General features: G+C 39.4%; 1 protein-coding gene across 3 annotated transcripts in view; it reads left to right on the forward strand.

The window, feature by feature from the left end:
- tgfbr3 (transforming growth factor, beta receptor III) overlaps window positions 1–14523 on the forward strand; it is a 72961-nt gene extending 58438 nt beyond the window's left edge. The window contains exons 13-18 of one of the 3 annotated variants that reach the window (XM_005451164.4): window positions 1209–1496; window positions 2044–2164; window positions 3641–3685; window positions 5640–5687; window positions 6186–6290; window positions 10317–14523. In XM_005451164.4, the coding sequence (XP_005451221.1) occupies window positions 1209–1496; window positions 2044–2164; window positions 3641–3685; window positions 5640–5687; window positions 6186–6290; window positions 10317–10435 (726 nt within the window). In that variant the 3' untranslated portion in view covers window positions 10436–14523. The remainder of the gene's footprint in view (window positions 1–1208; window positions 1497–2043; window positions 2165–3640; window positions 3686–5639; window positions 5688–6185; window positions 6291–10316) is intronic. The other 2 variants (XM_019351774.2, XM_005451165.4) reach the window with 2 other exon arrangements.
- The last annotated feature ends 9658 nt before the right edge of the window (window positions 14524–24181 follow it).

A 24181-nucleotide genomic window follows, 5' to 3' on the forward strand; every position in this document is an offset into this window, starting at 1 on the left:
GGTGTAAATTAAAACTTTTGGCAGAAAACTGCAACCATCTGCCTCCATCTGAGGCTTTAGCTTTCCCAGATTTAATCTCTTACCGAGCCCTTCGCAGTGTCATTTGGCACTGTGACTATTTCAAGCTAAAAAGTTAATAGTTTCTTTCACTTCTTGCTTTTATTATATCGCAATTCTGCATGCCATCTGGCTAAAAATATCTGTTTCACTACAGTAATTATGCTGGTCATATAAGAGATAGCAAAGACTGAAAAGTCCTTTGAAGAGGTGATGTAGGATGACATCAGCGTGAGATGCTTCACTCACAGCATGGACACAAAGCCAGTGTGCTGTAAGCACAAAGTGCTCACAAAGTCTCTTTATCCTTCCCTCTTAAGTGCGTTGCATTTATTTTAGCTGAGAAGTAAGTAAAACATGACTAAATATATTTGTTTCTCACCTTTCAGGCAGTGGTTCTTGTTTTGTTTTGCATATCTTTACACTGGCAACAATAAATACATTGCAATATTTCTATTAGAAGACTTTAGTCTATTTTGGCTCAGCCTCGGGTTGCTGCTGACAGAATTATTTGGCACTTTAGTTGCCACCAGCTGCCTGCTAACTTTTGAACTTCTTTTTCTGTTGTGGTTAGTAAAAGGTGGGATTTGAATTTTATTTTTCCTGAACAGCTGCTGGTACAGCAAGAGTGAGCTGAAGCATAAAACCAAAACAACGCTTTAAAGGAAACCAGAAGCTCATTAGAGCTGAGGGTTATCACCATGACTGTGCCCCTTTTGTCCTGCCCAGTGTTAACACAAAAATATTGATTGTTTCAGCTTTAAATTAGCATTTTAACATCTTGTAAATTATGTTTACTTGTTTATCGTTGTTCCCAATTTTAGGACTAGGCAATAAAACACAACAATAATTTGTATTTATTGTTTCTGCGTTCTTCTTAAAGAAACACAAATACAAAATGACACCTTTTCATTTTGCATGGGCAGTTTAAATGTTTTGTCCAACACGATTACTTTGCAGACTTCGGATTAGGTTTTCTTCCAAAAATGATTATATTATAAAGTAAAGCTCACCTCAGATCAGAGCAGTATTGTGTTGCCGTTCAGTTTTGTCAGTGAGCAGTTTCCCTCACTGATTATCACTTTATGAAGACTCCTGTCACGATAACTGACAAATAAAATCTGTTTTTAAATACCTCTCATCCGTTCCAGATCACATCAACTGCATCAGATCCAGAACTGGGGTTCACCATCATATCGTGCTTCATTTCTCATGACTCCAATCCCAGCATGTCATCAGGGTACACGCTCATTGAGACAGTTTGTCCCACAGATGCCTCCGTCACATACTATCCTCAATTCCCTGTCCATCCTACAAAGATGGATAAGAAAACCTTCAGCTTCATCTTCGACTCAACTTTCAAAGTGTCCCTGCTTTTCCTGCACTGTGAGATGTCTCTGTGCTCGAAGTCTTCTCAGAGGAATCTAAATTTACCACAGGTATGCAGAATAATCTTCCCCAAAGAGCCATTTCTGTTTTTTTTAGTCTCCTAAAGTATCACCAGTGTTTGTTTGAGCAGCCGGGCATGTAGGAGACCATCTTTACTCCGGCTGACCTGCAACATTCAGTGTCAGGTCTGCCCCCAAACCTAAGCGGGAACCATGCATCGATGCACAGTTTCCCAAGTGTCACTGAGCAAAACAATTTTTTTGTCCCTCTGTTATTTGTTCTGTCTGGTGCAAGTGCTTTCTTTTACTTTCTGTAAATCTTACCCAAATGTTACCCCCACCCCCCAAAAAATATAAGTGTGTGTGTGTGTGTGTGTGTGTGTGTGTGTGTGTGTGGTATCCTGAGGCTGACTTGTGATTGTGGTGCTAACTGTTCTATTACAGCTGCCATCAGCTGTAGTGGGTGAAGATTGCAAGCTTTTCCTTACTTTGAATTCCAAATTAGTACTTTTGAGCAGATATGAGTGAATGCACTTTTGAGTTTGAGATATATGAATGTCAAGTTATTAATTTGATATTTTTTTTATTTTCTGCACAGTGTTTATCACCCATGGAAAACTGTGATTCTCTCTCTCTGGACAATATCATGGCGATGATGATGAACAAAAAGGTCTCAACTCAACGGCTGGTTGTGGTGGATGATTTTAGCCACATAACAGGTCAGTAAAAGGAAAAGCAAACATAATTTACATCTGTTTACACCAGGAGTTCAGTTGTGCTTGGAACTGTGACATCCACAAATACGATTATGCACAGTGAAAGAAGCAATTCTAAAGTCGATACTTGGAGATCAGACCAAACGACAGGATCACGGTCCAACATCTGGTCCTTATTAACTGTGTTGTGTGTATATGATTGTGTATACAGGTGCTTAGGCATACACATATGGTGTGTCTCCGTTTACATTGACATCTGTACACAAGAGTGTGTTTTTGGGTGTGTGTTCAAACTAACATAAGGCTGATAAAGGGGAGTGTGCTAACGCTGAGGCCCAGTTCTGCTGTGGACCAGGCCATGCTGAGGGAGACATGGAAAAGAACAGTCATACGTTACTAACATCCAGTTGTTTTCACTTAGGCCCTTCACTGTGGCCTCAGCTTTCCACTAGTGAGGGGGAAAATGAGGAGCGGTGGTCCTCTTGTTGGCTTTGAGCGCCCAATCAGAGCCTAAAGGTCCTTCGATGTTTAGTCACTCGTTGGTTCACACTCTTTATCGTAGCACCTCAGGGGGTGTAAGTGTGTTTAGAAGGCAGGATGGAGACCTAAGGTAATGCCATCACATGATATTTATTATGACCTAAACCTAAATGGACTGATATAATCGGTGCCTTTTCTCTAGCGCACTGCCAGCATTTTTCAAATTAGCATCCCCCTCTGAGCAATGACATCAACACGGGACCTGGGGTCAGTTTGAGTCATGTTTATTGGCTTGTGATTTGATGTAAATTAGATCATTTTAATTGGTGTAAGCTACAGGCCAACCGTTATTTCACAATGGTAGAAAATAGACTGATAATCCATATACCATGGATTGATAAGCACTTCATAGACCAAACAATTTATTGATTGATTAGATTCATTTTATGGCTTCTCCCAGTTGCAGTGTATGCACTGATGATATTTTTCACATCCTGATTTTGCTCTTAAACATCAGTAATTTTACTAGCTTTAAAGTTCCTACCTCTCTGAGCTCTAGTGTGAGTCAGAGTTGTGCAGGATAATTCTAACCAGAAGTGGGTGGCTTTATTACATTTTAATTGGACATCAGCCTCCAATGCTGGGCAATGATACTATATGGATGGAGTCACTTTTTAGCACAGACATGCCAGTGTTGATGTTGAGGATATTGGTGAACAGAGACTGTGAAATTTGAAGTAATGGCTGAGTGTCTAAGCCAAGCTAGTCCAAAGTGGTACAGGCAGGGTGCACAGCGTTTTCCTGGTTCAGATTTCTGGATCACATTCCACAGAGAATTGCTTATCAACACACTGCAGTATCAGCAATCTGCTGCTCCTGACAGGCTGACTCAGAGCATGCATTGTGCTATTTTAATGTACCATAATTCATACTGTATAGTGTGCATCTGTACACACAATAGTCAACATATATTTAAACTATTATATGTTGTTTTTGCAGATCCTACATCAAAATTAGAAGAGCCACGTAAGACCTCTCCTGATGGTAAGTATTATATGATTGTTATTTTGCATATGTCCATGTACCACTATGCCAGTGCAGCGGGTTTATTTTCCATGGAGTAAGTAAACACACTTATGCCATAAACACACTGAAAAAAAACCACCTCGAATTCAAAGAACACAAAGGCATCGCTTATGCTAGGATGGCAAACAAAATAAGCAGCCTTTTCAAGGGCCACGGTTCTGCACTGGACAACATCCCAAAAAGCTGAGTTCAATCTACAAATCAAAGGGAGCCACTTGTGGCCAACTTGGTGCATGGAAAAACATAACAGCCTCAAAGTTCTACCATCAAAATTAGATTTACTGCTTCACAACGTCAATAAATTTGATCCCTTTTTTATGGGTTGAGGAACGTTTAGAAAAACTTGAAAGGTATAATCTATCTGAGAGGCTGGCAGCGTTGGTTATATCGTCACATCAGTACATGTAGTATTAATTTAGTTTAAAGTCTGCAAAGCGTAAAGGCAGAGGATAATTTGTTATATCACATTGGACTGAACAGGTTGAACTGCAGTGTTTAATATATGAACGCGTTCATCCTTTAGATAACTTTGTCTTTCTATGTAACTGATTTCTCGTAAAATATCCCATTTATTACTTTAAAACCAACTGAATGAGGCTCTCCATATGGTTTGCTGTATTCACTGGCCAGATGTCAAGAAGCTCATTTTATCATTTAAAATATTATAAAACATATTTTTTTAGTTCTGAAAAAGAAAGGATGAACATGAGTTAGGATTCATGCCTCAGCAGAGTATGAACAAAAGAAGAGAGTAAATATTCTTGCAGATTGTACACTGCACTTTAGGCAGAGCTAGTAACCTTGTGGACCTGAGCTGGGTTAAATAACATGTTTTGAGCTACGGAGTTCAGCCTTTGCATGGTTTATAAGTTTGAACCTCTTCTGTGTTGAGAGTCTTGGAGCGACAGCTCTATGACGAAAGGCCAAAGTTGAACAAAAACAAGTCATTACGCAGGAGTGCTCTTTCATTCCATATCAGGCAAATTTACATAAATAAATGATGTTCATAGAGATATCAGGGCTGTTTCAAGTTTGGCAACACCATGAAGCCAGCATAAATCAAAAGTTCAACTTTGAAGCAGATGTCTGGTTCTGTTAAAAGTAGAGAACAGTCAAGACCAGTCAGATGTCCTGCAGAGAACTGTACCCTATAGACATCAAGGCAGTATTTGAAAGCACCGAGCTTTCAGCTTTGCACATGATCTTTGAGTCGAGTTAACACGAGAGCATTAAAGACTGCTGTGCTCTGCTGGGTTCAGTCTGTATATTCCTCCTTTATCTTCTGCTTATGAGGCTGCATGTGTTCATGGCCTCGACATTTTTAGCATAACAAGTCACCCGGGACAGATAGCTCCAGACTGAAGGGGAGTAGGGTGGCAGAGAGGACGTCCTCTGGCCATCGTCCCCTCTGAAATTAAAGTCTTCTCTGATGACCTGTCATCATCCATTACCCGAGATGAAAACTTAAAGGTGTTCTGTCCGAGAATAGCACCCATTGTGCCCCAGTCTTGGACGTATACCAGGTTTGCCTCTTGAGTTCGCCCGTACACAAGCGCCTTTGTATTGTTTGTTAAGACATCATTATAGCTAATTTCACTTTTGAAAGCCTTCCAGATGGCTTGAAATAAATGGGTGAGCATGATTGGTTGGAGTTAAAAGGTTCATCCGTTAGGACACTGCCGGCTTACAGAATAGCTGCTTTTTCAGCGTTTTCCTGGTTCAGATTTCTGGATCACATTCCACAGAGAATTGCTTATCAACACACTGCAGTATCAGCAATCTGCTGCTCCTGACAGGCTGACTCAGAGCATGCATTGTGCTATTTTAATGTACCATAATTCATACTGTATACTGTGCATCTGTACACACAATAGTCAACATATATTTAAACTATTATATGTTGTTTTTGCAGATCCTACATCAAAATTATCAGAAGAGCCACGTAAGACCTCTCCTGATGGTAAGTATTATATGATTGTTATTTTGCATATGTCCATGTGTATATAAGTGGATTATATGGATCCCAAAAATGAATAAACTGCATAAGATAAACCAGTAAATAATGAAGCTGTTTTAAGAAATCATCAGCTTAGGTCACTTATTATTTCATATTGGTCCTTACCATAACAATTGTGATGCTTGCTGGACTTTTTCCTTTCAAATTGAAGAAGGTAACTAGAATTTACCAGTAACTATGGATCTGTAGTTTGCTGATAGCACAGCTAACTAGGCTAGGCAATCAAAATCATGCATAGCTACTCTATTAGAGTCCAAGAATATAGGCAATAGATAGAAGGGCAGTGTGACTGGGTAAAAGGTGAACTTAGTTACGATTTCAGTTCCTAATATTTGTTTTCTTGTTTTACACATTTTAGGTAATTTATATTTGTATTGTATTTGTATGTATAATACACTTGTTCAACATTAAAACCATGTTGTGTGTTGGTTTGTTGTTCAGTAGTGTATGTACTGGACACTCCTGTGGTGGTGGGCATCGCCTTTGCAGCCTTTGTCATCGGGGCTCTCTTGACCGCAGCTCTGTGGTTTATCTACGCGCACACAGGTAGGTTCTTTACCTGCCTCTCCGTGGCCCCAACTCACTTCTCCACATTAATGAAAAGATAAGATGCAAAGGAATGCCTGAGGGTCTCTGTGCCAGAAATGTGCCGCTGTGATTGCCAAACATCCTGCTGCTGACAGAGGCCTGCTCACAATAACGTATTGACTCCTCTACTGTAAATATATCCTGTTGGTCAGCAGCAAGAGCTCTTCTCTTTCCTGCCTTTGAATGTTTTGGGGGCCACGGGGTGGTCTTTCTCAGTACATTCTCAGTACAATGGCTGGAGACGAGTTGGAAATTCCCCTTGTAGGGTTTAGTGGGCGCTCACAGGAAAAGACACACAATCTGTCCATTAGATGCCAAGACCTTCCCCTTCGTCCCCAGCCCGCTGACCCTGACTGACCTATGAGAGGAAGTGAGTTCCCAGCAGCCGACTGAGTTCACCGTTGCATAGAGCTGCCCTGTTCTTCTCTGCCTTAGTTTTTAACTGTCTGACCTGTGAGCTGAGTGTGTTTTGCAGAAGGGCTTAGGCTGTTTGACTTTAGCATTTGGTATGTAAAGTGAAAGTTTTTTAAGAGCTCACAGTTTGGCAGTGTAAATCATTCTCCCAGGTAGTTACAACAATACAGGCACGTGTCGGGTTACAGTACTGCAAACTGTTCCAGTCATGCTCTGTCACATTAATGAGAGTTTAGTTCTTTTTTTAAATATCTTTTAGACGTAAAGATCAGCTGTCAGAGTTTAGAGCCTTTATCTTTGTCACAATATTGGTATTGGCTTTTCTTCAGAAAACCACTTCACTTGTGCTTCATGGATTTTCTAGTGGGTGACCAAGAAAGAACACAAATCTTTACATTTGGCTGCCAGTACATATCAAAGGCGAACACGCACAAAAAACAGGGGTGTAGATAGCAGTTAGGAGGAAACATGCATGGCGATGACTTTAAGGCACAAGTTCCTTCCATTATTAAAATACACTTTTAGGTGGGTGTGTTAAGCAGGATTAGTTGAAATGACCTTATATGGCAACACTTTCTGTCCCATGTAAACCCAAGAAAGTATATCCTCCAAAACAACCACTCAAAATACCACTTGAGAGCATATTTTAAACCAATGATGAAACAAGAAAACTAAACTGAGTCTATCCCCTCAGGGTCTGAGGACCTCTCAGAAAACAGATATAGTCCTTGGAATTATATTTTGGGTTTTTCTATCTATTACGGTTTATTTCCCTACAAGGCAGTCAGCAACATAAATGCTTTAACATCAACCTCACATTATAACCTTTGACAGTTTTCCTATTGTCTTGGCACATATATTGTAGTTGGCTTGTAAGTTGCTGGAGATTGCCGGAGCTGTTGTCACCTTGTGCAAGAATTTTTTTTCATCCACAAAATGAAACCAACTGTTAAAACAGCCAGACACAAGGAGAAACTTCACACATTATCTGCTCTGAAATTCAATCAGACACCGATGAGCCAAAATGTTAGGACCTCTCCTACCTAAGCAGGTCCAATCAGTGGAGGCCTAGGATGCTGCAGGACTTTTAAACGTGCCCTATGGAATCTGATATCCACAGCAAAACCCTGCAGGTTGAAAGTTGGACCCATTCGGATGAAATTTGTTCCAGCACATCCCACACACTGTCACCAGGTCATTGTTTGTCCCTCCTCTGACCGTGAGAACACACAACAAGCCTTGCTATTTCAGAAATGCTTAAACCAGCTCATCTGGCCATAGTAAATTGTCCCACTATCACTCATGTCTCAAATATGTTACTAAGAGAACCCGAAAACTCACTGTTTTATCTAACCTAAACCTAGACGGCCACACCAACTTTTCTAAGCTCAGTTAGACACATGACGATGGCATTCTGTTGAATCACTACTGAAACACTTTTTTCACGATTAACATGATTTTTGTTGAGGCAGACTTTTGTATAAATTAGTATCAAATGAATTCAACTCCATGATAAATGCTTTACACGCCTCTTAAAATGAATTAAAATACTTTTTACTTATCAAAATGTGAATGTGTCTCATATTTACTACATTCAAGACCAATGCTAATCCCACGGGCCCCTGCTTTACTTTCTGTTTAGTCCTAATTCCCAAATGTCATCATGCTTAAAAGCTGGACAGATATGGTCAGTAAGGGACGGTTAAACATAACCATATTATCTTTGTCACATTAGCATTTAGCTCAAAGTTGTGCCGTACCTATATAAAACTTTGCAGAGCTTTGTGTTGTTTTTAGATTTCACTTTAGAGTCCAAATTTCTGCAGTATTACTCCACAAGCCTTTATAAAATTATAATGGCAACGTGGTCTTATAGCCAGAGCTATGTCGTTATTTTTAATGTAGAGTTTGTATGTTCTCCCAGTCCTACAACTGGGTTTTATGTGGAAGCTCTGGTTTCTCCTGCCCTTGAAAAGCATGCTTGGCTGATTCTGGCTGTCATGGTCTGGGAAAATTCTACCAAAAGAAATTCTGACTATTAACCAGCCCAAAGAACACTTCACAGAGATCACCACAGTGATTCTGCTGTAGAAATAAGTAGGGTAGAACAAGCCTGACTGCATCATGAGTTGAATATGAAGCCAGCTAAATGGCCGGGTTCGTTGCTAACTTTGTGTTAGCGTGCTTTCTGTGCAGGTGCTTGCAAAGAGCGGATGTTGGGTGGAGAAGTTTCTCTTCTGGATGCTGTTACTGTATCCTTAGCCACTACAAAGACATTGTTTGTTTGAATTTTTGTATCCAAGAGATACCGGGGTCAGTGTTTTCCCAAACTGAAAGCTAAGGCAAATTGTCCCTGAGTAGACATCTGTTACAACAACTTTCATAGAGAGTTTTCATTCACTTTATATTTCGGTCAGATAAAAGCAGCCTTTATCTTTTCTATCTAGAAAGATAATATCAGACTTGGGAATTTAAATTTCCTCTGACAGATGAGGTGAATCCAAGTGCCTTTGTTTTGCAGCACTCTTGGTCCTGTGAGGGAAAGACTGCTGGCAGCCCTGTTCTGGTAAACATTAGGAGAAATGTGGGGCCCGAAAGAGGGAAAGGGATGCCTGTGGATACATATGCCTGTCATATATGCAGGCATATGTATAAAACACACACGACCTCTAGTACAAACTAAACTATCGATAGAACAATCTCTCTCCAGGAGAAAATTTGTTATCTTCATTTCAGATAAGCTATAAAGCAAGCGAGGGACACACTGCAGTAATAATTGTGCCAAATACTCAAATTAAACACAGACTTGGCTTTATTTCAGAAGCTGTTCATTGTCTGTCAGAGACGTTTTTTGGAAACAAACTCAAGCACTTCTATTTTCCCTTCATTTTAACCATTTGATCCCAAGAGTTTACGAAATGAAACGCTTATTTAGACATAGAACAATAAACCAGTCATTGGTTTGAGCTCCGGTCACAGGGCCCGTGTTGTGTTTGTTCGCCTTTATCTGCTAAAGCAAGGCTAATTGGTTCCAGACAGAAATGAACTCTGTGAACGAAGAAACATCTTCGTCTCTTTGTTTAAAATATCATCTGTCAGATAGGATGCGGCCATTTGTTTCTGGTCGTTTTGAGGTGGCATCTTCAGTGGATTCGTTTTTAAAAACAGAATCTGTGGCAGATTATGGTTGAAAATGGTCAAAAATGGAGGCAGATGAAGTCCAGAGTTTTTTATAAGTACACTGTTTTTCTTAGGGATAAAAGTACATTAATCTAAATAGGAATGTGCAAAAAATTCTCAGATTTTATACGGACTTCAGTGAAAGCTTTATGTCAAGTGGCAGTTATAGTAAACAGTAGGAGCTTTATGCAGCCCATTTTTTCTGTGTGCAGAAGAACAATGGAGGCTCGACAGTCTTAGCGGAGTTCAATTTGTAGCTTTAACCAAATCACTTTGTAATGTTCTTGCCTAGGGTTGGCTTTTTTGTAAATTATACTCATTTTTCCTCTCTCCCTCTGGTCCAATCCCCTTCCTCCTGCGGCCCCACTCCCTCTTCTGCTCTACATCTAGGTGAGACAGCTGGCACACAGCCGGTCCAGAAGTCCCAGCCTGCCTCGGAGAACAGCAGTACAGGCCACAGTATCGGCAGCATGCAAAGCACACCATGTTCCAGCAGCAGCACTGCGTAGCCCAGGACGCCACCCAGCAGGATGCACTGCCAGGAAGTTCTGACGGTTCACAGGGACCGGTTTGTTATCTCCTTCCATGAAAGGAATTATTTTTGGGGACGTGACAGGACAGAAAAAAAAGCATGATTACAAAAAAAAAGAAAAAATAACACCTTAAATCCTTGTGCGAAATTGGTGCCACTTTAAGTCTGTGCAGACAAATGAACTGTCTTGGTTATGTTGATGTGTGTTAGTTCTGAGACACAGCTTGGCAGCCTCATCCGAGAAACAGATGCAAGTTTATTCCAGACATTTCTTTCGAATCCAAATGCTGCTTTTTTCTGACCACAACACAGCCTTTTGTTTTGACCTTAAATGGTTTGATTGGGGCTGGTTGTGCTAAGCAGGTGTGCTCAGAGAGCAAGCCAACACAATAAGGCTGGAGTGACGTCAGTATTAGTAAGTGAGATGTTGATGGCTGGGCCGGAGCACGTTGTTTTATGACAGTGGAACCTAGAAAGTGGCAAGGAAGCAAATAAACCACTATTTTCATGCGGACAAGTGTGCAGTATGAACAAGTCATCATCTTGACACATAGATTATGGCTTTAAAAAGGCAGTCTGGGTATGAATGTATTCAAAAGGGTAAATGCCAAAAAAATGTGAATGAAAAATGTGAAAGACGTGCTGAGAAAATTCCACGTTTTCAAATCGTTTGTACTTTATGATGGATTCAGCCACACAGGCCGGTAAAGTATATTGATCTAATAGTATGTTTTAGTAACTCTTGGTGTAAGAAAAGATTTGAGTTTTAGTTTCACTCAACTTCACAGGGGCATTATGGGTTCCCTTTTACTAGCTGTTGTTAATGGAAGACTTCAGCATTAAGAGAAATATTTGCTTATTATTATTTGAGATGATTGACACTTTTATGTCTGTGTGTGGATTATAGAGCTCTGTTCAGTTGATGAGTGGCCTAGCTTAGCATACCTGGTGGAAATGAGTAGTTCAGGGGAGTGGTAGTCATTTCTAGCAAGAGTAGTTCTGGGTAATAGGCCTAAAACACTCAGTATGTTTAAGTCATGGTGAATATAAAATACAGTACAAAATATTAGGAATCAATATTTATTTGTGACTGCAAGACTATAATTATAACATGAATAATAACTAAATTATACAGTGGGCAGGCGTTGTTTTGAAACCTGTTGCAGGGAGTGTTTGACTCTGTTATGTGTGAGAACTTTTTAATGCTAAAGTTACAAAAAATGACCATAAATTGATTTATGTGATTTATTTTTTCTCTTTTATGAAAATTTTATGAAATATTATTGAACATTTTACATTTTATGTAAAAAATGTTGCCCAGGCTCAATTATAGGACTGAACTATCCCTTAGGTTTGTGGATTAGTGAGCATTAAATACTCTGTCTAAAAGTTTGGAAATGGGCCCACCAAACTAAAGCTTTGGACACCGTGATGCTAGCAGTTAGCTATTTCTTATGCTAAACCTAGCTTATCACCAACTTTCGTGTAAAGCAAAGATTTTTTTAAAAAAAAGACATGCTACTTTAGATCTTGTCTTTTTATAAAAAAAAACAAATCAGAAATGTTAAAATGAATTTGGAACATTTTGGCCTTTTTGTGCTGCATATTACTGATTCTTCATGCCACCAGTTTGTATGCTAAGCTACGCTAGTCCTCCACTTCCTCCAGCACTATATTCAGTACTGATCCAACTCAAGTTAAACAAGTGAATAAGGGTATTTCTCGAAGCGTTGATTTGCTCGTTCAAGGCCTGTATATTTTTGTATATTACTGTAATTACTCGTGTGTGCAAAGTAGTTTTCTTCTTCTTTTGAGTTTCGCTGGACCATCAGCGTGAGCTTCATTAATCAGATTTTATAATAATAGAAACTACGTTAACAGTTTTGACAGTCATGGTTTGATATGTTAATCATGGTTTGGATCCCACAGTTTTAATTATTAGATAATTATTAAATAATCAATTGCCCGTCAGACCAACAACCCCAAAACCAAAGTTATAAAGTGAACGCAGAACATTTTTACATTTGAAAGGCTGCAAAATAAAGATTTGGTTTGTTCTCGTGATAACACGAGGATTAACTTTGTCAGTTGGCTGATGAATCATTGAGCTCCTTATCAGAGAGATTTTTGTTGTCATTTTTAAGAGATCAAACATAGAGCGTTTGGTTTTCCTTTTCGCAGATGTTTTTCTATGAATCTCGGCACTGACTGTGTGTTGAATAAGCTGCAGCTAAAGCTGATTTTCACCAACGTATAGTTTCCTGCCTTCTTCAAACTGCAGCACCACAATTACCCCACCGTTGATGAATGATTGCTGTATGTGTGTGGGAGACAAACTGGGCCCTTTCCCTGCTATCATTTAACTTTGTAAGCAGTAACCAGAATGTGTATCATCTTAAAGCTTTTCATTTTTTTCTCTCCTCATGTAAACATGTATAAAGCTTTCTACAGAGAGTATAAATATATATATTTGTGTATAAAATTATATTTTGGAATATATTAACTAAAAGAAATTTATTATCTTCTATGTGTGTACGTACTGTGAATTGTGGATTTGCTCATACATAACACACATTTGTGGGAGGATTTATTTACACTATTTGTTTAAACGTTATACCATGCTTTAGGACACTTTAATGAAAATGAAATAATAGTATTTATAGTCAGAAAGGGACTAATATTTTTGGAAAAAAAATGTAAAAAATATATCATGATTATTTTCTTAATTCTTTCTGTTATTCGATGGGATGATGTGTCTTATTGACTTCATAATGAATACTACAAAAAGAGATTGTTATTATTATCATATGTAAACAAATCTGGAATACAAATCTTTTGTTTAAGCATGATTTTATTTTGTCAGATACTGTTTGGGTTTCAATTTTCCATGTGCCGCTTCTCGCTGTTTTATATAAATTGCGTCAGATATGAAGTAAAGAAATCAGATGTTGTACATCTTAAGTATAAAGTTTATTTCACTAAAGATAAGCTGTAGCTATAGATGTAAAAACATATATATTTTTCCACATGAAATCAGTAAAGGAGTCCTCCCCATTGTCATATAAAATAACCCAGATACCCAACTTGTTTTGGTTCTTTGGTTGTCACAACAGTGACATATACCTTCTTTTAAGATAATGAAAAAAATATGAAATCATGCCTAAAAGTTAAACCAGATTTGGCGACTAATAAAGTGAACTATATAATAAGTTTCTTTATTATAAGAACAGTGGAAAAAAAATCAACCTTCAGTTATTTTGATAGTGGAAACTCAACTGCTTTCAATAACACTCGAGAAATATTTTTTATTAAGCTGTATTAGAAACACTCGGTTTGGAGCAAACTTCACAGCTTGTTTGTTTTATCGGGCTTTCTGCCATGTGTGTCCACAGCCAAAATCCAGCTAAAAGCTTTATTTGGTAAAGCTAAGTTATGCATATATGCAGCAGTCCTTTTGCAGAGCACTGTTGCTGTTAGCAATTAGCATAACTGTAAAAAAACAATATCCCACTGCAGGGTACAGTGATCATCCTCAGTGAAAGATCCATGCGCTGCAGAGTTGAAATGTGCCGCAGCCTATAATCAGCAGCCGTAGCGGGATTAACGCTTTTGGCATTCCTGTACTTTTGTGGTTTCTCTTATCGAGTGTGGCGAAGCCATTTTAAACATATAATTATCCCCCTCACCCCCCACCCGCCCTCATCCACTCATGCTGTTAAGCGCCCGAGCCTCGAGTTATGTTCTGGATCTAATCTTCTCATTTGAGATAATTTGGGGATATTTTTCACTCAAACTAACAATTCAGTACAATTTGTGAGAGTCACTTTTCAAATACCAACATTCCTCCCTGAGTTTTGCCCCAGTGCATGCTGGGAAAAGCTTCAAAACTTTCCCCCCTCATGAACAGGTATGGATAATGTCGGGTTTTTAATAAATATGAAATAATGCTGTGCCACACCAAACGTGTTACTGTAGCAGTAAAAGATGTGGCTTCGCTGAGAGACAGTAAATGCTGAATTCAGAACAGCTGAAAATTGGAGCATAAATCCATAGATTAGTTATGGATTATTAGTTACTGATTGTATTTTTTTTAACCATTTGACTACCTCATGTTTTTCTATGAATGTGTTATTTGTGTGTATCTATGTGAGTGTTTGCTTTGCTATGGATTATTTTTCTGGGGCCCCGTTATGGTTTGAAAGCAGTTTCCCATTTGATTTTTGAAAGCAACCAATGGCAAATTATAACTTCCACTTAATGCCAAGACGTATGGAGGAGCACAGAAATTTTTATTTCGATGCGCGTGGCTCTTGTGGTCCTCCATAAAGACGGCCATTTATGGGTGTTTGTAAATGTGTCAAGCGTAAGTTAGCCTTTGGTTTATAAAACTTTTTATATGCTGTAAATATGCACGACATTTGTATTCCCATTATGACCAATAAATGTACATGATAACTCACGAGATTGTCATGGCTGTTCATTTCGCTACCATTTTTTAGGTATTTAGTTGAGTCTTATTTGTGAGTGTACGTAAATATGGGTAACTCCTATATGGATGCAGTTTGGAACAATGAGCTGCAATAACGATGTGTTAGGCTTGGCTCTTTGGCGCTGAAGTCATGACTCGCCTCTGGTGAGCTCATAGCATGATATAGACCATGTGGACCTCTGCCTTGAGGATTCCGTAGGGGGGATGGGGGTGACCATTGAGATGAGTGCAATGTGAGTCCTTACCCTTTTTTGTTTTTGATTAGGGCTCCTTAGAGACAGCTGTAAGCAGGCTGCCTTGGAGTAAACTGAAAAGGGAAAGGGGCCAAGGGCGAACAGTAAAGCAGCTCTTATGCCAGCTCAGTTTTGGCTCAAAACGTCCACATGTCCCAAATCCTTCAGACCCCTTTCAAGTTTTTGTTTCTGTGTCTGTAATTTTTTCCCCCCAAAGTGGCCCCACCGAGGCATCCTCAGGCTGCAACACTCTTGTCCAACTGATGACTAATTTATTGAATTTTTCAACGAACGAATCAGTCCGTAGATTATGATGTCATTATTTTTATTTCCAACTTTCCCTTTCTGGGTACCTGGAACACACATTTGTTGTTCTGTAGCTAATCTGTTTAGTCACTGATTGCATGTGGCCCAGACAATATAGCATGACAAATACAGGATGAAATTAAAAAGAGCTGGGTTTTTTTTGTCTTTTCTGTCTTTTCTTTTAAAAAAAAAAAGCTGACAAGACTCCAAACACTGACGCTGGGGAGGCCAGACTAATTTAGACCAGACATCTGGTCCTAAAGTTGATTATGTGAAGCAAGTTAAGTGAGAAGATTGGGAAATTTTTGGCTGTTATACAACAACAGAGGGGGATGAGACCAGATTAACAGTCTGTGGACCTACGCAGAGCTTTAGCAGCTACAGCACCTCTTCCTTTCTCAGGGCACAAAACTATATTGCGGCAGGAAAAAGAACACATTATTCATAGATTAAAAGCAGACATGTTGTACTTGTGCTAACAAACCTTGCACTGAAACAAGCAAGTCCTTAGTGTCAAATGAAATCTGATCTCATTAGTGAAAACACAGTTCTAAGAAAATCTCAACTGGTTCGTCTCTACCAGCTCTGATCCACACAGTCACACTCATATATTTGGTGCATCTTTTATATTATGTATTGATGGTAATAAAGCCAACACAGTCTATGGTGCAGATACTTGGGGGCAGAAGAGCTTGAAAAGTTTTCAGGGAGTTTTGACTCGATTATTAAGTTTATTTTCAAGCAGCGTTGTTGGTGAATAAATGTGAATTAAACAACTGAAAATTCGTTTAGATTTGCCACTAATGTAAGAGTGGAACTGGGCCTCTGTGTTGAGTGTCATATCATGTTTGTGTGGACTCCTCTGATTTCCACAGGTCCTGCAATAGCACATATGGTCTCAATCAACTAATCATCGAACTCCAGAATATATATCCCCGGTCCTGCCACTCATTCTTACCATATTGTTCTGTCAACAGTGAGGTATTCCTTTGCTCACTGTTGGTTACTCCCTGTTGCTCATGACAAATATGATCTCTGGCTCACCTCCCCTCCACACAATAAACCTTTTGTTAAATCTTGCAAACCTTTCCCGAGACCAGGATGTCTTCAGTGTTAAAATACAACCTGTTGCCGTTTGCTACTTTTAGTGAAGGAGTCACTTTCTACTCTTCTGCAGCTAAAAATCATCAGTGTTTATTGGTGCACTGAAGAAGCTATTAGTATATCAGAGGGAGAGCTCAGGTTGGGCAGTCTGGAGACAAATTTGGAGAGGCAAGGCTGAGATGGTTTGACATGTGCAGAGGAGGGACATACTTGACAAAGGATGTTGAACATGGAGCTACCAGGGAGTTAAAGAGGAAGACCTCAGAGAAGAAGAAGGGTGTGTGTTACAGTTGAGGATGACAGATAGCGTGAGACAACAGCAGATGATCTTTTTAGATGAATTTTAGAATTTTCACGAGTATCCGTTGCCCACCGTACCCAAGGTTGTTCATTTTCAAGTTTTGAGGCAGTTAACTGAGAGTGGAAAATGCTTAGGCGCTGAAAAAAGATCAAACGTATGAAACTACTAAAAAAAAAAAAAGTGAAGTCACAACAAAGTGAGATAAAATTACTTCAACAAAACAACTCATGACCCCAAAAAAGACTCAAAATAAACACAAGAAGATGTTAAACCAGCCTTGGAGAGACCAAAATGGCCGCAAGGAGACTCAAAATGACAACACAAACAACGCCCTGCATTCAGTTTGGGTGAGTGAGTGAGTGAGTGAGTGAGTCAGTGGGGGCGCCTTTGACACGTCTCTGCCCTGGGACCCATTGTCACACAGTTCTTCCATGAGGTTAACATTACTCACTAACATCAGACAAAGGGTTCCCACTGCACTTCATGTACACACACGGTGATATTTTCAAAATCTCCTTGCAGGTCTCTGCTGAGATATCCTTAAAATCTGAGTTTCAGCAAGTTCAACATATTGAGCAATAAGTGTTTATTTGGTCCAGTTAGCATACCATTCCTATTGGGGGTATTCTTTTCTCAGCCACGCTAAAACTATAGCCCCTGTCTGAGGTCCACTAACTTTAGCCACACATCACAGCTGGTTCTTATACTGCGCAAAAATATGACTAGGCTACATTTCATTTTGCTGCCAGAATCCATAAAACAGGACTCATTTTGCTGAATTGCAAGTTCTGCTTTGATTGTGGCACATGGGTACTGCATGTGCTTTTTTTTTTCTTTTTAGAGATTGGAGGCCCTCGTGCTTATTGCTGGAAAATGGAAAAGAGTGATTCCAGTTGGAAGACGAGTAAAAAGTTCTGTAGCTTGAAATTACACTCCTCCTCATAATGACAAACCTCAATTATAACTAGTTTTATACCACAAACATCTCTCAGTCAATTAATGTTAACATCTTTTCTTTTTTCTCTCTCTGTGCTCATATTTCTTCATCTCCAAGCTGGACCTCTGCATGCATGTGTCCAATGTGTGTATCCATGCATGATACGCACGCACGAGCCAAACAGGGTCCTTCCTCCCTGCATTTAATTTCACCAAGTGGTTTGCTGCCCAAGCCGCAATCCAAGCTGAAAACAAAAACAAACTGGAAAAACTGAGCCAGCACTCGCCGATTCTTCCAGTTCATAAGTCTGTACTGTTTGGACAAACTTTCCTGTTTAAAAAAGCTGTTCTCTCTATCCACATGCTTCTCTAATGAAGGAGTCTGGGGACCACAAAAAACCTGCTAGACTCATCATATTCGCCTCATCTACTGTTCATTTCATCACGAGCTACATGCGTCTGCGTTATACTCGCACCTGGCAGCACCTTCCCTTGCACAGGAGAAGTCAGATTGAATAAACCCAACAGTTTCCTGTGAAAATAACTCTATTTTCATTTGAGGCAGGCGGCAGTTTATGTTTCTGCTAGTGTGGTCGAAGTCGTAATTTTTTAGGAGGAGCCTAGGGGCGCACGTGGCTCGTGCAGACACATCATTCATTTACACTTGACCAAATTGCGGCCTCAACCCCAAAGCAACTTTAACCGCTCTGGGAGGTGGTTTTGAGTGGATGACACATAAACAGATTCGAATCCCGAACCACAATCTGTTGGTTGTTTTATGCGTTACTTGTCGTTTTTGATAGATCCAAAAAGCGGCTCTCTAAATGAGCAAACAGATATGTTTATGTTTTTGTGAGACTAATTTATAGACTGAATTGGAGGTTTTTAACCTTTGTGAGTGACTGTTATTGCTCTAAAGCTCACAGAGCGCAGGAGCATCACTGTTTATTTTCAATAGAAGGAACTTTTGTTGAGCCCGTTTGGATTTGTGCCAACACGATCATATCATCTGTGGTGCAGATGCCATTAATGCAACAGATGGTGCCTGCTTTTATGTTTGCGGATGTGTCTTTAAAATACCATTTTCTGCCTGTTGCTTTTTATTCAGTTTACCGAAAATACCTTGTTAAATAAAGCTTTAACAAACTACCACCACGCCAATGTCACATGACTTGCACGGAATAGAGAAAAGAATCACAAGTCAGTAAATATTTTTAACTATTTACTCTTATTTTGTCAAGTATGATCGATCATTTTTGGTTAGTCACAGTCAAATTAAGGACGTAGGCATTTTTTTCCCTCTTGTTTGCCTCTGGCCATAAAATTTGGTAAAACCAAAAGCAAATCTAGATGAAGTGGAAAGTAATGCTTTGTTATACTGAACATATTATAGTAAATGAGACAGATTTCATATATGATTTCATATCTTTAAAAGAAAGCCAAATGGATCCTGGTCCAAAAGAGAATATTGGATTTGACTTTGGAGTCATTGGTGTTAAACTGATATTTGTTAGTTTGGGATTTACTGTGTTGGTTTTGGTTTTTAAATGTCATTGGTTCTAACCGTTTTTGTTGTTGTTGTTTTTGTTTTGTTTTTTGTTTTTTTAACTGTAGCACTGACTTGAAAATTACTGTCTTGGGAGATGTAGCTTTTGAACTTGTTATGCTAAAGCCGAATGTGACAGGAACAGATTCTGATGAGCGCCAGTTGCCTTTTGAGACAATATTTAGCAGCTTTTCCTGTTAACACATTAAAGTTTTAACTCTTACACAGAGTCTCACCTGCAGATGTCAGGAGCGACTATTAATAGATCACAAATAGATAGAGAAAAGGCAGAGGAGATTATTCTATGTCGGTTTGATTTTCAGCTGGAACTAAATGTAATTTTGTATTTGGACTTAATGCGATCAGCTTTTCATTTCGCCTCACTGTATGTGTGTTTATTGGTGTAAGACAACACTGCTTGTGTACAAGTAGGGCAGAGTGTATTGTTGTATTGTTGTTATATTAGTGTTTGTACATTAAAAGCTTTTTTTTTTTTTTTTTTTTTTTAAGTCTTCTGAAACCCCTAAAACTGAATCACAAAATTTGGGACTTGTCAAACTTACTTGGAACTTCATCACCTGGCCTTGATGCTTAATGGGAAGTTCCAGTTATCTCTGAAATAAAATAATTTGAGCTTAGTTAGGTTTATTCTTGCAAAAAAAAGGAGACACACAGACACACAAAAAAACCCTGACTTATGGGACATTAATCTTCTTTTCAGTTTAACTACACAGAATCTGATTCCTGAAAACACAGCTCTCCTCACTGCCAGGGCCCGCAAGTGACACACAGCAAAAGTTGCACGAGGAAAGGCCAGACTTTGTTAGGATTTGTTTTTCCATCCAGGATCCGGCAAACTGCCTCACCATCCCTCAAGAGTTCGAATCTATGCTGTAACCAAACCAAATACACCAGGTCCAAGTACCCTCTACTAAGCACAACCAGATGTCTGCCCTCTTCTGAAAGAGAAAGAGAAAAAGAGAAAATACACACCTTTCCTGTGATTGGTTCAGTGGAAGCCCCAGCTGATCAGTGAAATCTGTCATCCAGAAAACAGATGTGCAGACTGCGTGTAGAAATTATGTTTGCTGCCCGAGGCAGCACTGAAAGGTGAATGAGGCAGAGGTGTAATTTAAGAATAGTAAAATAGTGCATGGAAAGCGAAAGCTGCTCTGCAGAGCCCTGCAGCTGACACTGACACACTGAGAGGCCAACGCCAAATTTTCAGTGGGTTTAGTGGTGAAAACTGCTGGAATCAGAAAACTGATTGCCTTCATTTTAGGCATGAGTAACTATGTTCATGCACAATTTTATTATTTGATTAATTCAGTTTTTCTGGTCAATAACAAATGCTTTGTGGATAAGGGCTCCTACTATTTTAAATTATAATATAATAACCAGAAATACAGTTTTCTGTTTACTGCAGAAAAAAAAGTGAGATGAAATCCACCTGACGATCACAAATAGCCGGAGGCACTGACCCAACCTTCAAACCCCCCAGATTCTTATTCAATTGAGCATCCATGGGATGCCTCAGAGCAAGTTTGATCCAAGGAGACCCTCCAATTCAACCCACAGGATCTAAGATAACCCACTCCCGATGTTCCGTGTCGATGCCTTTCTGGTCAGAGTTGTTTTAGTTGTTTAGGTGGCTATAATGTGTTGTTGATCAGTGTATGCTGACTGTACTTTAAATGGCCTCAATAACATCATCAAATTCATTGATAACTGATCAAATATCCGGCCGGCATGACAGAACAGAAAAACAATAGCAGTGTGGATCAGGTGGGAGTCTATTTCACAAACTGGTCCTCGAAGCCTGGAGCTGCCCCGAGGCTGAGAGACATGTTCTCACATAGAAGCCATAATGCAGGCTCTCAATTTTGTTTCTGGCATTTGTCACTATAGATGATGAAGGAAGGTCAAACCACACATCTATCTTTTTTTTTTTTTTTGACAAATCATTAAAAATCAGCCTTTGACCCCTTGCCTTTGACTCATTTTCCATGAAAATAACATAAAAGAACATATGACATGAATGGTTCTAAACCAAAAAAATTAATGTGTACATATGTCAGAGTTACGAAAATATGTATTTTTTCTTTCACGATCCAGCTCCTTAAATTGTGGTGATGACTGTGAGAATGGCAAAGGCGTTGACTCAGAAAACAGAAAATGCAATTCGACTGTCATTATAAAACCAGTATGTCACAACATCACTCAACTATTGCCCATCGCACCCAAAGATGGAACATTATAACTGCAAAAGTGTGCAGTAAATCATCTCCTGTCTTATCCTAACAGTGTGATTCCGTGTAGCAACAGCTGATAGGAAAGGTGTGTTTATATTAAAAACCAGCAGACAGATAACAACTGCTATTTTGGATTTTCATGCGCGGATTTAACACCTGCAACATGAAGGAAAAGTTTTGGCTCCGAATTAAATTAAATAATTAGAAACAATCAAATCATGATTGTTTAGTCTGATAACATCTTGAACCTGTTGGTCTTGGAAATAGGCTCAGCTCTTAACGTCATATCCAGACTTACTTGAAAACATGAGGTAATTGCTGATGGCTCTGTTGTGTTATTTCACAAAAAAGGAGGAAAAAGGATCTCATGTATCTTGTTGGCATTAGATTAAGCTGGGAGTCTAATATGCTTGCAGCAAGTGGTACCGATCAGCCTTAAAGTGTCATGGTTCTGGCAGGCACTGCCGCTTTTTTCGCCCTGTTTTTCTCCTGCTTTCAGGTGGCGTGTGGGCAGTGTCCTGGCTTGCCTTTCCACCCATGGGCAGGGCCACCTTAAGTTGTAACTCTGCCCTTGAAAGAGACCTAAGTAAGAATCTAATCAAAATACTGTGTGTACAATTCACTCCTCAAATTCCATTAAACACCACTAACCAGTTTTCTCCTCTCTGGTAAACTGAAAATCTGACTGCAATAAAAGCTGCATTGGGCTCTTTGGGTCTCCCTCCTCACTTCCACTCGTTCCTGTTAATATGACACAAAAAGGAAAACTGGCATCTGTTTTAAGGTACCTCAAGGACAAATATGGAATATTTTCTTCTAATTGTGGTCATGTTACTGGCAAAGAAAAACAGCAGAATACAATTATCAAGGTATCCCATAATGGGGCCCTCTATGTTGGCTGGACTGAGTTAAATTCCACAGACACGTCACCAAAAAGACTCCCCGAGGAGTTCTCGTCTCTTCTCCTTCTCACAATCTTAAAAACAGACACCATGCAACCCAGTCAAGCTTAGGTTAGACCCGGCTGTGGTTTGTCCTCTTCTTTACTCCTGCTACTGCTAAGCCCTTTTTCTCTTTTATCAGACAGTTTTTAAATTCTGTTTTTAAATGTGTTCTGCATTACTTTGGTTGTACAAAGCTGTGACAGAATGTGACGTTATTACAAATCTGCTAGTTTATACATTCTAAAAGCTTGGCTTGACTTGCTCTTCAATTCATCTAAAGATCAATAATGACTGTAGACAGCAGTGATTAATTAAAGAGCTCACGTCATGAGGGCCCCACACAACAGTCTCACAACTTTGTAGATTTAGAGACCGTTCACACTGAGATATCTGCTCCTTATACTCTGCAGGCTTTTAATTTATTAAAACTTGCTGATTCTTATAAAAGTCCCGCTGGCCTGATTGCTCTGATGTAAACAGTGCTCTCCCAACTCTGAGGATCCAGTCATGCAGTGCTACCACGAGAGTCTACTCTACACCCTATATGGTCAGCATAGTAAAACCACTCAGGGTTAGGTCCCAAAACAAATTATTCACATGGACCTCTGTTTATGGAAGTGTCACACATCTCCAGGATTCACATTTTTGTGAAGGTTCTTGTCCTGTTCTGGAGCCCAGCTGTGCAAAGTTTCACCATGAAAAACATGGGGAAATTAAGCATTACGCCCTGCTGTAACGGTGCACTTTAACAACACGATGTTATAAATCTCCATGAACGATATTCTACAAACACACGATTAATACTGACATCCATGAAAACGCCACACATTGCTCTGCATCTGAGAGACGTCTGCAGGCCAGCAGATGCTGACTTCCATCGGTTTACATCAGCTGTTCAGCTTATTAAGTATGCACATGTGTTTCATTTGTTCAGCATTTTTTCTAATAATGAGGGGAATTTATTGGACTGCTAACACCTCAGTACTGGGATAAATCACAAGTAGATATGATGCAGAGCAGAGTGCTCTGACCTTAGTGAGCAGTGCTGAGAGTTTCTAGACACACAATATTTTGGTTGATCTACTAATGCATTACCCAGATGCATTTTCCCCCACTCTGTTATTATGGAGGTCCTGGATGAGCGTCCCTGCAAGGCAGGTCTGGGGCTTATCACGAAACAAACAAACGAAAAACAAACAAACAAACAATATTTTCAAGCTGAGCTATATCCATCCATTGTTTTCTGCTTATCTGATTCAAGATTATGGTTAGGGAGGAGCCTATCACAGCTGTGACCAGGCAACAGGTTGCCAGTGTATGCAAGGCTAACACATCAAAATGATTTTGACACAACAGAAATTCTTGCATGGATGGATGGATGGATATATATATTTTGGGCATTAAAACTGCAATGCATGCATCGGATTTTGCCATTTTTTCTGACTGCCATTGTGTAAATCCTGTTAGCAGTGCTGAATGGTATTTAATATTTTGAGCAACGACTGTATATAAAAGATGGTTGTATCCACTGTAACATCATTGGTTACTGCATCGTTGGCTAGCAGGCCTTTTTTGCAAGGTATATTCATTATTCACTGGGATACTGTATAGG

Source organism: Oreochromis niloticus, linkage group LG23, assembly GCF_001858045.2.
Source record: "Oreochromis niloticus isolate F11D_XX linkage group LG23, O_niloticus_UMD_NMBU, whole genome shotgun sequence".
Taxonomy (NCBI): domain Eukaryota; kingdom Metazoa; phylum Chordata; class Actinopteri; order Cichliformes; family Cichlidae; genus Oreochromis; species Oreochromis niloticus.